Source organism: Neophocaena asiaeorientalis, unplaced genomic scaffold (assembly GCF_003031525.2).
Source record: "Neophocaena asiaeorientalis asiaeorientalis breed wild unplaced genomic scaffold, Neophocaena_asiaeorientalis_V1.1 scaffold234, whole genome shotgun sequence".
NCBI classification, from domain to species: Eukaryota; Metazoa; Chordata; class Mammalia; order Artiodactyla; family Phocoenidae; genus Neophocaena; species Neophocaena asiaeorientalis.
In genome coordinates, this window is record NW_020172270.1 from 167,430 (window position 1) to 183,995 (window position 16,566).

At 41.4% G+C, this 16,566-nt stretch overlaps 1 protein-coding gene across 1 annotated transcript in view; it reads left to right on the forward strand.

Annotated features, from left to right (window-relative positions):
- PAK3 (p21 (RAC1) activated kinase 3) overlaps window positions 1-611 on the forward strand; it is a 113,276-nt gene extending 112,665 nt beyond the window's left edge. Inside the window, exon 19 of the mRNA XM_024762521.1 lies at window positions 5-611. Within this exon, the coding sequence (XP_024618289.1) occupies window positions 5-94 (90 nt within the window). The 3' untranslated portion in view covers window positions 95-611. The remainder of the gene's footprint in view (window positions 1-4) is intronic.
- Window positions 612-16,566: the final 15,955 nt, after the last annotated feature.

Sequence of the window (16,566 nt, forward strand, 5' to 3'; positions counted from 1 at the left end):
GCAGCATCCATTTTTAAAATTAGCCAAGCCTCTCTCCAGCCTGACTCCTCTGATTATCGCTGCAAAGGAAGCGATTAAGAACAGCAGCCGCTAGGACTGCAAGCCTTACCCCACACCATCTCCTTCATGAGTAAGACTAAAATAAAACTCCACTGCAGGAAAGATGGAAGAAAAGACAGTTGAATGGGGTGGGGATTCTTTAACTTTCAAATGAATAGAAACTTCTTATAAGCCTTTTTCCTACTCCCTCAGATTATGTAATTTATTTGTAAGCCTGAATCGCAGCCCAAACAGGGCAGCAATGTCGAAGTGGCCATAAAGTGGTCACTTCTACCGTGAAGCGAAAGAGCCAGTAGTGAATCCCCTCATTTTGTGCATTCACTTTGAAGAAAAAAGATTTCTCAAAGATGCACACTCCCTCTTCATAGTGTTGTGTTTGTTTTTAAGTTAGAGAGTAGTCCCTCTTGCATTCGAACCTCCTTCAAAACTCCTTACCCAATGTGATGTTTTTCACTTGCATTGTCATTAGATGTCCAGAAAAAAAAAAAGATGTCAAAACGTTTTTTTAAAAAAAAAAAAGTAAAAAACAAACAAAAAAAAACAAAAACAAAAAAAAAAAACAAAAAAAATAACCCAGAGCAAGTACTGTGTGAACATGTGGAAGTCCATGCCCTAATAGAGTTGAAATTTTTTATTCTTCTTCTGTAGTGGTGGCTCGGTTTGTGTACCTGTTTTTCTGCATTTGCATTGGAAAAGGTTTCTTTTACGACATTTTCCAAAAGCAGAGAGGAATATGTGTGTTCAGGAAGGGCTTTTAAAAACTCTATGTCTAAAAGTTCAAATGGTGAAATCTTATCACATTTTCATGATGATGCTTTAGAGGTAGTTGATTTATCATTTGTATAAACCAGCTCGTTCATCTTCATGATACCTGAAAAAAGACACACCAAAACTATGGCACTCCAGTTGGGTGAGTCCAGGTCTGAAACCTAGGAAATCCTGATAGGAGAAACCATACTTAAACAAAGACGGGACTTTCTCCAAGAGCCCAAAGGAAGATAATATAAGCATGCAATACTGAAATCCTTGTTGGACAGTAAACAAAGATAACAATACCTAATTTAATCCTGTCTTGTCCTTGTGGAATGTAGGTAACTGTAAAATAGGCACAACAGGAGGAAACAGACCCATTAACCAACATTTGCTGCTGGTAAAAATTATTTATCTTGACAATTTATAGCGTTAAAATTGTTTTTAAAGATCTGGAGAACAGAAATATTGTAAGCACTCAACTCTGTAAGAAATGGGAGGTCAGTGAAAACTACATCCCAGTCAACATTAGGCTCTAAGTACTTGTTGCCATTTTCCCTATGTGTCACCAATTTCTGTTTCTGGATATGGTGTGTTCATACTTAGCCCTTTGGGCTTTTGAATTTTCAAAACATGTTTGTAAAGATCTTGAAGTTCTCCAGTGAAAAGCATTTGGGTTTGCAATCATATACCCCAAGAAATATCAGTCCAACTGAATTCCTTTTGTGGCTTGGGGAAAATATGACTAGTATTTCACCGTGTATCGATTTATGAGAAATTCAACAGTTGCCACTTCCTGAATCTTCTGAGCGTTTAGAAAAATATCTGGAGGGTGTCTGCGTAGAAAAGGATATGCTTCTCTTTCGAGTGTATTGTCAATTTTATAAATTCTGCATAGTTGTTTCTCTAAGCCTTTGAAAAGCTAGCAGTTTGTGCAGTAGAAGGCCTCTTGATTTGTAGTATGTCAAGAATCTGAATAGAACCTATCTACATCCAGCAAGAGAGGGAAAGAGATCAATGCCATGGGCCTCTCTCCTTCTCTGCCGAGGCACATCCATCGATATAATCATCTATCCATTCCTTAAAAAGAAAGCACTTTCTTTAGAGAGTTTCTGCTACCCATATAGTGCACGTGTTTATGTTTAGGAGATGACACCACTGGTGGATTTCCTATTGTCTTCTTTGACTATGAAATTTGGGAGGGGCTTGACCCCCCCGGCCCCGAAAATGTCCACAGTGGGATAAAACAACAAACATGAAAAGATCAAATGGTAATATTAATTTGAAGCATACTATGTTATACTTCACAAAAACGTGGCTGGGCCTGAAAATTTTAATGCCACACTGTTTTAATGAGAGAGAGAGAGAGAGAGAAGCCTTAATTTTGATTTCATTTAAAATTAAGTATTTTTTAAAATTTTTCATTCATAGTGCCAGGGAATTCAGTGAAATAATACCTGGGATGCAAATAGAATTCAGTATATTGATAACTATACCCTGCCAGGGGAGAAAGCCCCAAACCTGGTTGGGAAGCCCTAGTTATCTGTTAGCATCCCTTACATGTCATGAAGGCCTTTTTTTGGTGGGGGGAGACCTGGACCAGTGACCCTTCAGGTTACTGTAGGCGGAGAAATGGCTGCTCTTTTATGCTTTCAATTCAGCATATCAACAACAAGGAGCCTGGTACTACTTCACCACAGCCCGTTATACCAAGATTTTATGGTAATATAATCCCAGTAGGCTTTACTCTTACAAACTTAGATCTATGTAAATTTTAAAATGAGAACAGCTTCTAAAGACCCTTCCCCGCGTTGGAGAGTTATGTATATTTCTAATAAGTATTAGGAAGAAGCTGCTTCTCCTGCCAAAATGATGCTGAAGGACTCCAGGTGGTTAATAGTTTATTCCCTCTCCCTGCATTTTTGTTTTTAGCTCATCTTGACACAGGTGAGTCTATCCAGATCTTTGAAGTCGCTCGTGTGCCCTGAGATAATAAGGGCACATCGTCGAATGTCGATTCCAAAATGTCCTGAGATAGGGATAGGGCAGTGGGAAAGTCAGGGAAGGGTGAGAAGCACAGTAGAGATTATTTATTTAAGAAAGAAAAGAACATTAATGTTGTAGCAAGGATCCGGTACGTTGTCATAATCCCCTCAAATCAGTCACCATGTTGGGTAATGACTTCGTTCTTGCTGATCTCGTCTGTGTGTCATTGTAAATATTTGTGTGTCTGTGTTCCATTTTGGCTACTGGATGGCCAAGTCATGTAAGAAGATTTAAGTCAAGTATTTATTCTTTAATTGTGTCATTCAGATTTCTTTCAGGCTTGTGAATTGCACCCCAATGTTTGAGTTTAACCACCTGATCCCCACATCTTTCCCTCCCCTGTGAAGCACATTCCATTGCTAAAAGAAAAAGAAATATGAAATTGCTTCATGTCATCTGTATAACTGTTTTGATAGTTTGAGATGTTTGTCTATAAAGGATATTTCTCAGCTCAAAGATCATGTAAATAATTATATTCCTTTGCTCAGTGGGTTGTTTATTTCTAATGAGGCTGCCAGTTCTCAGAGAGAATCGATAAAATCACCTTTAAATAACACAAACAGGGAGAACAACCATGTAAAAATAAGTGTGCGTATGGGCAAAGGCTGGGAACACAGACAATTGAAATCAGTTGTGTTAGGGTGGCGGGATTATGTGGAATTTTTTTTTCTTTTTAAAATTTTCTTTGATATTGTTCTAATGTTGCTTTATAATAAACATCAGAAAGGGAACTATAGAAACATAGAAAAGACGCCAGAAGCAGATGCCTTCTGGCCAGAGCCCAGAGCATGCAGGGCACAGATATTTGCTAGTTACAATTATTCCATAGGCTTTATACTTGCCTGGGTGCTGAGGTTGGCACACGCTTGGGTATGGCACGTGCTTTCTTAGGGGACTATTTTCTACAAGTTAAAGCTAGGGAGCTGTCACTCTTAGTACTCCAAACGCGTCCTTCTGCTTTCAAACTGGGTGCCCCTCTCCACTTTAGTATGGCCTTGAGGTTTCTGCTTTGGTTACTTTAGATTGGAGGGGTGACCTTTGATCAGCCCCCTTGATAACATCTGTTTCAAGTCATCTGTTTCAAGTATCGCCTTTCTGGATCACTTTAGCAGATTTTCAGGTTGAATCTTGGAAGGACAGAAGGGTAAAATCCCCAGCTCCCACCATTTCCTTTTCCAACAGGATACACTATCATTCAGGTAGGATTTTCTTCTAATGAACAGTAGGCAAGTCCCATTGATTTCAGTAGAAGTTATGACTTGCGCTTAAAAGCTGACTGAAAACATTAAGACAAATATTTAGAACTGCCCTTGCCTATTGGCATTCAGTCATACTCCTTTTAGCTTTGGCCTGAGATGGCAGCCTCTATGTACTTTCTGTCCGGCCTGATTATAGGTTGTATGCAGTAACTACTGTCATTTTTAAACAGAAGAGGGGAGACTATCTACCCAAAGAGAGGAATTTCCTTCTAACTCACCAAAGAAATTGTAGGTGAGGACTTTTATAATGCGGTAGTGGCCTCAGGTGTTAGTTTCACCAAGCGCAGACCTTATACCTAGAGAACCCACAGGCTTTTCTTTGGCCATTCTCAACATATAATCTACTTATGAGAGTCTTAACCCTGCCCTGCCCTGCCCTGCCCTGCCCTGCCCTGCCCCTTTTAACCTCATGGTCCTTTTCTTAGCTACTTGCAGTTAATATTCGGTTAAACAAAGGCATGGCCAGTGATGCAAGCTACTCCCAGTCTCTGAGAGAGAACTGAAATTCAGCATTTGTAAATTGACAGTCTAACAGACCCGGGATTTTGAGTGAACTTAACACACAATTCTGAACATGTATTTGCATGTGGATTGGGAAGGAAATAAATGGGACCTTGGAAATAATGGGACTATTTTTCCTAAGAAAGAATTTTTTCATCAAAAATGTGTTTCTGATAGAATCTTTCTGTTGGTCAGCTTTAATTTTTTTCCACTCCTTTTCTGATCCCACACTCCTTTAGGAACCAAATGAATATAACCCGACTCCTCATTCATCGGGGATGTCTGTTTAATATTAAACAATATCTAACTGACTCTGCAAATGCGGGAACTGAGATAATCACTTCCATGCGCACATTTCTGTGTTCAAGTAGACAATAATAGCGAGGAGCATTTACTGCCACACTTGCAATATAAACTTACAGAAGCCAGTTAGTGCCCTCAGAGTCTCCTTTGGAAGCTGCCATCAGGCGAATGCTATCCCATAATACCAGTAGAAGGCAGGTACCGTGTTCACCTGATTTAGGGCCTACGAGGAAATCAACAGCAATTAGAGAGAATCAGTCAGATGTAGTGGAAAAAGTACTAGCCTAGAAGTAAGGATACCTGGATTCTAATAAAGGCTCTATTCCTAACTTTACTATGTGACCTTGGGCAAGTCACTTAACCACGTTATGGCTGTTTCCTTATCTATAAAATAAGGGTATTGGACTAGATCTCCAAGGCTTTCCAAAAGCTACAACATTCTGTGGTACTGTAGATTGCCTTGCTAATTCATCCTGCTAAAGTGATGGCAAATACCACATGCTTCAGCCTGGGTCTCTTAATGTTGCAGTTAAACAATAGAACTATGTAAGATGATGCCAAAAAAAAGAAAAAAAAAAACCCTCGAACAAATGAAGTGAATAATACTAGGGAATGTTGATAAAACTTGTGGCAGCCTTCCAATTCCTTCACAGTTGTTTTGTTTTTGTTCTAATGTTCCTTTTCTGTTGCATATTCCCAGTTTTCATCTTCCATACACTCTGTATGTAAAGTCTGGTTTTCATTAAGCTGTGGCCAGTATTTGCTACTAGAACAGAAATACACTGTCACACTTGCTAGAATAGGACTGTACTTGGGCCTCTTCTTTCCTACGAAGTGGTGTTGGGCTTTATAGAGTTTACTTCATAAATGGCACAAATCAGAACCCATGCATTTTAATGGCTGGGACTACCGAGTGGGCCTAAGCATTTTCAGGTTGCAGAGAGAAAAAGGCAAAAGTGATTACATGCTATTAGCATTAAGGAGTGTTGGCAAATCCACTTGTTGGGAACCAAAGATAGCATTTCTGGTGACAACTCCCACAGAGATTGGCCAGTTGAATGAGTATGCTACTGGAAAGAGGATAAACTGGTAGTGGACAGTCCCAGTGCCCTGACCACAGCAGTGCCAACCAGCCCTGAGTGTGAAATTCAAGTTCGGTGTGTGTGCTTGTGTGTGGTGTGTTTTATGGACCCGCATATACTATATTCATTAGTGATGATAAGACCTTTCACAGAATTCTGTAACCATTAGTGGGTTGAGTTTTAAATCTCAGTACATCAGCAAGGAAGAGACAGATCACAGGGTAGTGATGGCTACTGGGATTATACTCATAATATCCAGACAAAACAAGTTAAGGAGGATCTACATTTTCATTGTTTATCAGAATTGTTTCTCATTTGCCTGTGCTTTACTTTTGTTAAAATGTGTTATCTGTAAACCCATGTGTAGTGAACTTCTTATGTAACTTTGGATTAAAGGTATTTATGGTCTTTCTGTTTGTTTGATTTTTAAGTAAGTTATTTCTTTTGTAAACCTGCTGATGGTATGGTTCCATCCTTCTGACCTCAGCATCCGACCTTTTTAAGGACTTTTGTTTCCAATATTGTTATTTTAAATTGTGGTTGAAGCAATAGAAAATTGAAATATGGATTGTGCATGACTGTGTCTTGAGTGTAAAAATATTGCAGTTTGAAACTTGGACCTAAAGTATTGCAAATAAAAATGACAAACATCACTGAGCTGGTGCTTCTCTCTTCTGTCACCTTTCCACACCGCCCCCCGTTGGCATTGGCATTTACCCGCTTCACGGGTTGGAGGGTAGCATTCTCCCGCAGGTATCAAGACAGGGAAACGTCCAGCCTTGTAAGCAATATGGGAAATGTCCTGCAGATCCTACCAGTAAATAACTCAGGCCCAGAGTCTCCATCTGGTTTTTACATAGAATAGCTCAGAGAGACAGATGTGTAAACTCAATGCAGGGCAAAAGGTAGATGAAGGGAAACTGCCGAAAGAAACCATATGTAATAAATAATTTGTTTTTGCTCATCTTTCTGCTTGGAAAATTCTGAAAAAGTAAAGCCATCTCCATAATGTTTAGTTTTTATCTTACATGTAGAAATCAAGGGCCACAGTTCACAGGAGAAGTTCCAAAACCATGTTACTGAGAACATTCATTCATTCATTCACTCTTTGATTCAAAAAGGATTTATTGAGCTCCTGCTGTATGTCAGGCCCTGTGGACTTTTCTGAGAAAGATAACTTTTCTTTTAAAAACAACCTCCAAGTGTGACTAAATGACAGTAAAGTTCATTGAAAGCAGCTAAATGAACATATTGGAGTCAGGTTTGTCAGAAACTGAGTCCTCCTGACAAGCTAAAAACACCAGGGGTTTAGCAACCTGGAGGTTTGTTACCCTGGTAGTACTTGTACAGTGGGGCTAGTGTTCCTTCTGGAGCTTGTGTATATAATTTGATACCTTTGTGTAAGTGGATATCCAGTGGTACTATATTTCCTTCGAACGTTTTATATATCTTACCAAATGCTATTTGGTTGTTTTCAGTTCACTGGATTTACACGCAAGCTTTATTTCTCTCACTGACTCTCTCCATGTTGAAAGCACAAGAGACATTTCTGTACATGCGAATTAAGCGAGAATCCCAGTCGTTAGCCTTTAGCCAAGCTCTCTACTGCCCATGCGCATGAATTCCTATGTTGCCTCTCCCACTGTTAGCCTCATGGCCTTCCAACTTGGATTGACAGATTTCCTCCATTTTTCTATCCCTAGTAAAGTAGAAATACTTTTTACGTGTTAGCAGGTTGGCAGTATCTTCCATCAGAAGAGAAAATTTCACAGGCATTTCCCGTTGTCACAACAACTTAGAGGAACAGGGTCCCAAACAATGATAAATGTCTTACTCTGCAGCTCAGTTGCTGGAACTCTAGCCTCATCTAAGTCCCTGACCTCCTAGTGAAGGGGGAGGGGTAATACCTGAAGTTCCTCCCACATTGTGGGTGTTCTCTACATCCCACGCAGCCCTGGCCTCCAGACACCTGGGTGGTATCTGGTGGCTTTCCACATACCTGCGTCAAGCACCACTGCTGTCACTGCCTTCTGCTAATCCCGTACCAATGCCACTTTCCCACTGCTACTGTGCTTGCCACTCTGCTGATCTATATCTTCAATAGCCACACCAGTCCCTGGTGCTAGGAGCCTCTGGGGAGGGCACTGGGGTGACTCAGCCACTTACTTGCGGTTTCGTAGCAGGTTGCTTTTTACTGGGTTTCCTTTTTTTAATTTTTATGGAAATATAGTTGATTTACAATGTTGTGTTAGTTTCAGGTGTACAGCAAAGTGATTCATATATATATATATATATATATATATATATATATACATATATTCTCTTTTTTACATTCTCTTTCAATATAGGTCATTACAAGATACTGAGTATAGTTCCCTGTGCTATACAGTAGGTCCTTATTGGTTATCTATTTTATAACTTGTTTTCTTTTCTATACCTGACAGCAGAAGCCCTTCCCATGAAATCAACTGATTCTGTTACATCTTCGGACCCCTTTGGGTGGTTCTTTTTCCATTTCTGGCACCTCACTGAACCAGGGAACAAGTCTGGACTTCGTTTCCCCCCTCCCTTCTTGGGGCTCATCAGGTCAACCTGTGCATAGCCTGGCCCCTTTCAGGCCCACCACTTTCCATGGAAGTTAATTCACAGCGTCTGCTGGAGACATTCCTTTATAAATTCACCATTTTCTTCCAAGCAGCCCTCCTTGGAATAAAAAGGAAATTGGCAGTTTGGTTCCATTCTACGTGTACTTTAATGTTTTCACTAGAGTACCCTCATCCTGTTTCCTAGGGATATACATTCCCACAAAGTAGGAGGCAACAGGCTCTGTTACCATTGGGGGAAAATGGGTAAAGCGTGCATAGGAATCTCTCTGTTTTAGTTCTTACAACTCCACGTGGATCTGCAATTATCTCAAAGTTTCCAACAAGAAAAGCAACAAACTGCATGATACCTCCCCTGTGACATTTCAGAGGTCATGGCAAGGAGATAGGATGCAGGCTGGATATCATGTCCCAATCCATTTCCGCCACCAGCTGCTAATTACCTTGGTATCAAGAAGTTCCTCCCTAACTTAATTCCACCTGTCGCTAGTCCTGCCCACCTGAGGTAGTGAGAATTCCCACTTTCTCTTCAGGCACTTCCGAGGCCTCCCTGGGGAAGCAGGGAACTCAAATCTAATTGCCTAAGAGTTCTTCCCTGTGAGCATGGGTTGACCGGCTCCTCAGCCTACGGTGTCCCACGAGAACAAAATTCATAATGAGAAACTTTTAATTCTACAACAAGTAAAACTGAATTGCTGTGCTTTAAAATACAGGATGGGAATGTTATGTTCCAACAGTGTTACAGGACAGAATAAACCTCTTGATGTTCAACCACAATAAATCTCTTGATGTGTCCTGAAACCCTGCTGTAGGCACAAATGAGAAGCCCTGCTATGTTTCCCACAGACTTTAGGTGGTTAAAATCTCCTTCATATTTAAATGGCTGTGTGACATAATTCCTAAAAAATTTGAATCTCACTTGAATGAGATACAGTTATTCCTCTAGCTATTCAAGTAGAGAGAAGGGATTACCAAAGTAGTCCCCTTCAAGACGATCTTAATCTCTGGTCGTATTGGTCCATTGCTACCTTCAGCAATGATTGTTCTTCTAATTTTGGGTGTATTGTGTTTGGGAAGGTGTTTTTCACCTGAAGCACAAGTGCGTATGTCCTAATCTGCTTTCGGGGTATTCCTAGCATAAGACTTGACTGTGGAAAAGACAATATTGTCCCAGTTTGCAATGTAGCCTTCTAAATCCTTTGGATAAATACTGTCTAGATTCCATACGTTATCATCAATCTCACCAACACGTCTAGCATCAAAACGATGCGGCTACCACACAGTGTGCAGGTCCACGTTACCAAATCCCGAACAATAAAGGTTTTATCTGCCACACTGGGAGATAATCTGTCTCGAGAGGTTCATGTAAGGAGCTACATTCATGAATTTTTAAAATTCCATTGAAGATACCTCTCCCGTGACAGAGTTACATGGATGTTACTTAGAGTGATGTGTTTATTGATGACACAGGCGTGTGTATTAATATCAGAGTAGCCTATGGTACCAGGATAAATATCTGGAACCTAAAACATTTCCCTTTCATAAGATGATGCTCATAAGAGGATCAAAAACATCAATTCCAGAATCAGTGAAACTCTTTTTGTTTAGCTCCACGGTACACTCCTATGATCTTTTCTAACTCATTGTCTGTATCATTTTGAGGGTTATTAACACCTACCTTAAGCCCTCCTTCAAACTGTGTATGGATCATAGCGTTTTATAGGTTATTAAAGAAGTCAAAACCTTGATGTCATCTGCAGTAACATCTGTACTATAAAGGATGCATTGTTGGCTGTGCTGGGCCTTTGCACTCTCTATGACCTTCTAGGAATCACTGTTCCTCAGATGGGAAAGCTGAGGCTCAACACATGGCCACAGGCTTAATGACCCATAAGATGCCACGTGCCCACTTTAGTTTGCCTCACTTTCTCAGGTCTTCAGGTTTTCCACCATCTTTTCTTTCACCATCTTGGCCTCACAATCAGAGGCTCCCCACCACACACACACACACACACACACACACACACACACACAAATTCCCAACCATGTTGTTCTTTGTCATTGTCATGGGTGCCTGGCTACACCTGACGTGGCCCCTCCAGACCAAGTACAAGTTTTGCTCCTCAGACTCGAAGTGTTTAAGAAGTAAAGGAATGAACCCTGCCTGGAGGGGCACTTACTTTTCTGGCCGGCATGTGGACGGTGGCCCAGTGGCTTTCCCTTAATTACCTATTGGCTGGAGTACACACTGTGACCCACTGTGATAGGTTCACCCCATTTTTCTCCCTGTCTATGGATAGGGCAACCATTTGGGGCTCACCAGGGAGGCCCCCGATTCTTCAACATCACTCAGCATCCCTTCCTGCAGCTCCTGTCATCATACTTCAACATTGCTCTGGTGCTTCTTCCATTCAAGGTTGCTGCAAAATGCCTTGGGGGGTGGTAATCTGCGTGTTTCTAGTAGTTTCTACTTTAGTCTAGATATATATTATATCAGCTTCCTAAATTTCCATACCTTCCACTTCCTCCCCCATAGAAGTCTCTGGGTAGTGGGTTTTCCCACCAAAACTAAAATAATGAGAGTAAAATCATCACTCCTAGTAGGATAGCATCCCAGTACCAAGAATGCTCCATCCTGGCCCCCACCATGTCTTTTGCTCTTGCCTCAAATAGACTGGACCATGTGCTGTCAATTCACTCAAATCTTGTAAATCATGGATCTCCCTGAGGTTGACATGGGATTATGAATTGAGATTTCAGGGCTACAACTGCATTTCACCTTTCTTATCTAAGTGTTAGTAGCAATTATAAAAATAGGATAAATATACATGATGGGGCTGTGAAGAATGAAGAAGTTGACATATCACAATGCTCATTTGGTCACAAAGTAGGTACTCAATAAATGGTAGTTATTATTATTATTATCCTTTTAAAATATTCGGGCCAATTGGAGCACCTTCAAGAGTAACCACTGCCCTATCTTCTTTATCTGAACCTAGGGGCAGGACAGGAATAAAGACACAGATGTAAAGAATGGACTTGAAGACACGGGGAGGGGGACGGGTAAGCTGGGACGAAGTGAGAGAGTGGCATGGACATATATACACTACCAAATGTAAGATAGCTAGCTAGTGGGAAGCAGCTGCATAGCACAGGGAGATCAGCTCAGTGCTTTGTGACCACCTAGAGGGGTGGGATAGGGAGGGTGGGAGGGAGACGCAAGAGGGAGGAGATATGGGGATATGTGTATATGTATAGTTGATTCACTTTGTTATAAAGTAGAAACTAACACACCATTGTAAAGCAATTATACTCCGATAAAGATGTTTTAAAAAAGTAATTAATAAATATTTTGTGGGGACACAATTTGAGATTATATAAATACCTGTTTCCCCACCAAACTTTCCCCTATTAGTTTAAAAAAAAAAAAAAGAGTAGCCACTGCCCTGAGTGAATTTCAGCTGGCAGTCCAAATGCGGAGAAGTATTTCTTCCATAGTGCAGTAGCCATTGTTAGAGACCTTCTAGTCCTATGTAGGACCAGACTGGGAGGGCCCTGGTTGGTGAAGTGTGTAGACGGTGTGAGTATGCACCCCATTTTTTCCCCACCTCCATCCAAAAGCAAGAAATCTTTGCTAACACCGGTGGCTTGCGTCTGGGGATAGCATCCAGCTGTGTGCCTCACATTTGTATTTCAAGTCCTTATCCATCTTTAGCTGAAATAACCAGTTCTTTAATAGTTACCAAATCTTTTCCCTTCCTATATTGCCAAATCCATTCCGTAATACTCTTAAAGCCATAAGACAATACTCTTGGGAAAATCCAGCTATTTCAATTTAATTTTAGCAGGAGGCATTACAGCATCCATATAATACATAGCTGACCCATAACTGAACCATGCAATTAAAATTGGGCAATCTTATTGTATTTAAGTTATACTTCAATGAAACTGACTAAAAAGAAACAACAGATCTTCCTCGACTTCTGATGGGGTTACATCCCAATAAACCAGTGTAAGTTGAAAGCATTTTAAGCTGTAAGCTGAAAGAGCATTTAATACACCTAACCTACCAAATATCATAGCTTAGCCTAACCTACCTTAAATGTGCTCAGAACATTTACATGAGCCTACAGTTGGGCAAAACCACCTAACACAAAGCCTATTTGATAATAAAGTGTTTCAGGTCTCATGTAATTGATTGAATACTGCACTAAAAGTGAAAAACAGGGGACTTCCCTGGTGGCGCAGTGGTTGGGAGTCCGCCTGCCGATGCAGGGGACACGGGTTCGTGCCCTGGATTGTCAGTGTATCAATTGTTTACCTTCACGATCGCATGGCTGACTGGGAGCTGCGGCTCACTGCCACTACCCAGCATCACAAGAGACTAGCCTGGGAAGAGATTAAAATTCAAAATTCAAATTATGATTTATACTGAATGCATATTGCTTTTGCACCATCGTGAAGTCGAAAAATTGTAAGTGGAAACATCATAAGTCAGGTACCATCTGTATATGATTTTGAGTGTGAGAGTGTGTGTGTGTGTGTGTGTGTGTGTGTGTGTGTGTGTGTGTGAATATATGTATATAAAATCTGACCACCTTTACCGCAACCAATCTGATCCAAGGCATCTTCATCTCTTGCTTGGATTGTTACAGTAGCCTCTTAACTGGTCTCCTTGCTTCTATGCTTGTCTAACTATAGTCTCAACGGGACATTCAACATAAATCAGAACGCTCCAATGGTTTCATATTCCTCTCAAAGTAAAGACAAAGTCCTTATAATGACTTACAAGGCCCTCCACTGTGTGTACCCTCCCCTTTTCATCCCCTTCTATTCTCCCCTTCACACGTTCTGCTCCAGGAACACTGGTTCCTTGCTAGTTCCCAAACATTTCAGCCATGTGTTTGCCTCAGAGCCTCTGTGATGACTGTTCCTTCTTATTGGAAAACACTTCCCTCAGGTAGCCACACATCTCATGTCTCACTTCCTTTAGGTCTTTGCTCAAATATTTCTTTTTCAACGAGGTCTACCTGATTACCCCATTTCAACTGCTTTTCCCCCCACCAGAATTCCTGATATGCTTCCTCTGGTCCTTTTCCTCATAATATCTATCAACTTCTTTCATGCTCTACCATTTCATCTATTTCTTCTATCTGTTGTCTGACTCTTCCCAGTTGAATGTAAGCTCCACTAGGGCAAATATCTTTTTTTTTTAATTCCCTGAGGCATCCCCAGGCACACAGCAGTCATTCTATAAACCTTAGTTGACTCAGTGAATGTTGGCTGTTCCTTTCTTCTTGAAACCCTATCTTTTTTTTTTTTTTTTGCGGTACGCGGGCCTCCCACTGTTGTGGCCTTTCCCGTTGCGGAGCACAGGCTCCGGACGCGCAGGCTCAGCGGCCATGGCTCACGGGCCCAGCCGCTCCGCGGCATCTGGGATCTTCCCGGACCGGGGCACGAACCCGCGTCCCCTGCATCGGCAGGCGGACTCCCAACCACTGCGCCACCAGGGAAGCCCTTGAAACCCTATCTTGTCTTGGTTCTCTGACTACTCTTTCCTGATCATTCTCTTACTTCTCTGTTTTCCACTTCTCCAGTTCCCTTTTCAGAGTCCTACTTCCAACCATCCTTCACATGTAGGTGTTTTCCCAGGATTCTTTCATGGTTTATTTTATTCACACCCAAGTCTCCTATCCCCACCTATATCGTAACTCCCAAATTAATATCTCCAGCCCATATGTCTCTCTATGCCTCAGATCCTATGTAAATACATCTACCTACTTGAAATCTCCACTAACGTGTCCCAAAGTCACTCGATACTCAAACTGTCGCAAACTGAATGCATTAGCTCATATTCACCATATCAGAGCCTCTCCCTGTGTTCTGTCTCCCGTAATTACCCAAGTCAGAAATCTAGGCATAATCCTTGAGCTTCTCTTCATTTTTATTTACCCCTACTGTCTCCTCAGTTACCAAGTTCTTATGATTCCTCCTATTAAATATCTTTTAAACTATCCCTTACTCTTTATCCCCAATATTTGGGGAATATTACAGCAAAATAAATAAGGAAGGCCTGAAGGAACCAGTCTCCTAGTTTCCATTCTTGGCACTCTTCTGATTCACACTGTGCTAGTGTTTGTTCAGAAAAGCAAACCTGACCATGTCATGACCCTTCTTAAATCCTTTCCATGGACTCTCTGGCACCATCAGCATGGACCCCTTGCTCTCCATTATATGCCCTTCATGTGGATCCTCATATCAAGTTCAAAAGCTTGTCTAATACTTTCTAAACAGAAGCCATGACCCCTGCTTATAGATCCATGGAGAGATATGGGAACCACATAACAAAGTCACATCAATAAATCAAAATTAATGATCCCTATGCTAGTAGGGAGTGGAAAAAAGATGCTGAAGAACATCGACTGTAGTTCGTGATTGCAAACTCTCCCCGTATAATGATCCCATAGGAAAAGCATATAAGGCCAATGATATAATCAGTTCTGAGGCTGATAATGCACAGACTGATAAAGAGGGGAGGGCATCTTTGTACTGGGCAACATTCAGAAGAAATCACACCGTGTTCTCTACTTTGTAGTGTTTGGATTTGCCCTTCCAATTGCTGCGAGCCAGCCTCCATCCAGGAAGGTAAGCTAATTCTCCTCTCTCCTTGATGCTCAAGAAGGTATAGTCCTTCAGGGAGAACAGACTTGTGGTTGCCAAGGGGGTGGGGGTGAGGGGAGGGATAGAGTAGGAGGTTAGGGTTATTAGATGTAAGCTATTATATATAGAATGGATAAACAACAAGGTCCTACTGTATAGCACAGGGAACTATAGTCAATATCCTGTAATAAACCATAATGGAAAAGAATATTAAAAATAGAATGTGTATATGTATAACTGAATCACTTCGCTATACAGCAGAAATTAACACAACATTGTAAATCAGCTATACTTCAATTAAAAAATAAATAAATAATTTTTTTAAGAAAGAAGGTATGGTCCTTGGCCAATAACCTCGATGGGTTCAATATATTCAGAATCCTTGGAAATGGCCTTATAGTGGTCTAGAGATAGACACACAGAAATTTTCCATTACGGGGTAAAATGGGTTCTTTACACAATTGTCACTGAGACCTTTATCCCAAAGGTTTTACCAGGTGAGAGGTCTACCCTAAAATCCAAAAGTATGAGTGTTGTTGGTTTGTCTATAGGCCCAGCCCTGGGACAAAAGGCAATGCCCATCTCTGGGCAGAGCGACTCTGGAGAGTTGTATTGTGCCAGAGTCCAGGTTAGCTGGGATAAGAACCCTGGCACAGACTACAGACTTCCCTTGTGACCCTCGACATCTGTAAGGAGAATGTGGGAGCAACTCAACAGCCTAAGAAGGTCCAGAGAAAGGAGGTGAGACCCCTCTGCTAGGTCTGGGAAGCAGGTTTAAAAGGGGTTTGGACAGATGTTTTCATACTCACAGTGGTCTCAGGGCATGGGAGCACTGGGACTATCAGAGGCTCTGGAGTTAGAACAACTTTGTTTCAAATCCCACCTCTGCCACCTAATAGCCCTATGAGTTTGATCCAATTTCTTAGCCTCCCAAGGCTTTCACTTCATCATCTGTAAAACTGGAATTGTTATACCCATGTAAAATGTCATTGTATAGATCGAATGAGACCATGTTGTGGGAAAATGCAGGGCACTGGACTTGGCAAACAATATGCTCTTGATAAATGATAGTTTTCCTCTACCCTTGCACAGCATGGGACTATACAACAGAGAGTCTACAAAACCAAGAATTCTCAGGGTCAGAACTGCCTCTTTTTGATATGCCCCAGTTCTAATAGCAAGGTCTTTGTTTCTGTTTCTAAAGGACCAGTTAGAAACAACACGGGGCTTCCCTGGTGGTGCAGTGGTTGAGAGTCCGCCTGCCGATTCAGGGGACGCGGGTTCGTGCCCCGGTCCGGGAGG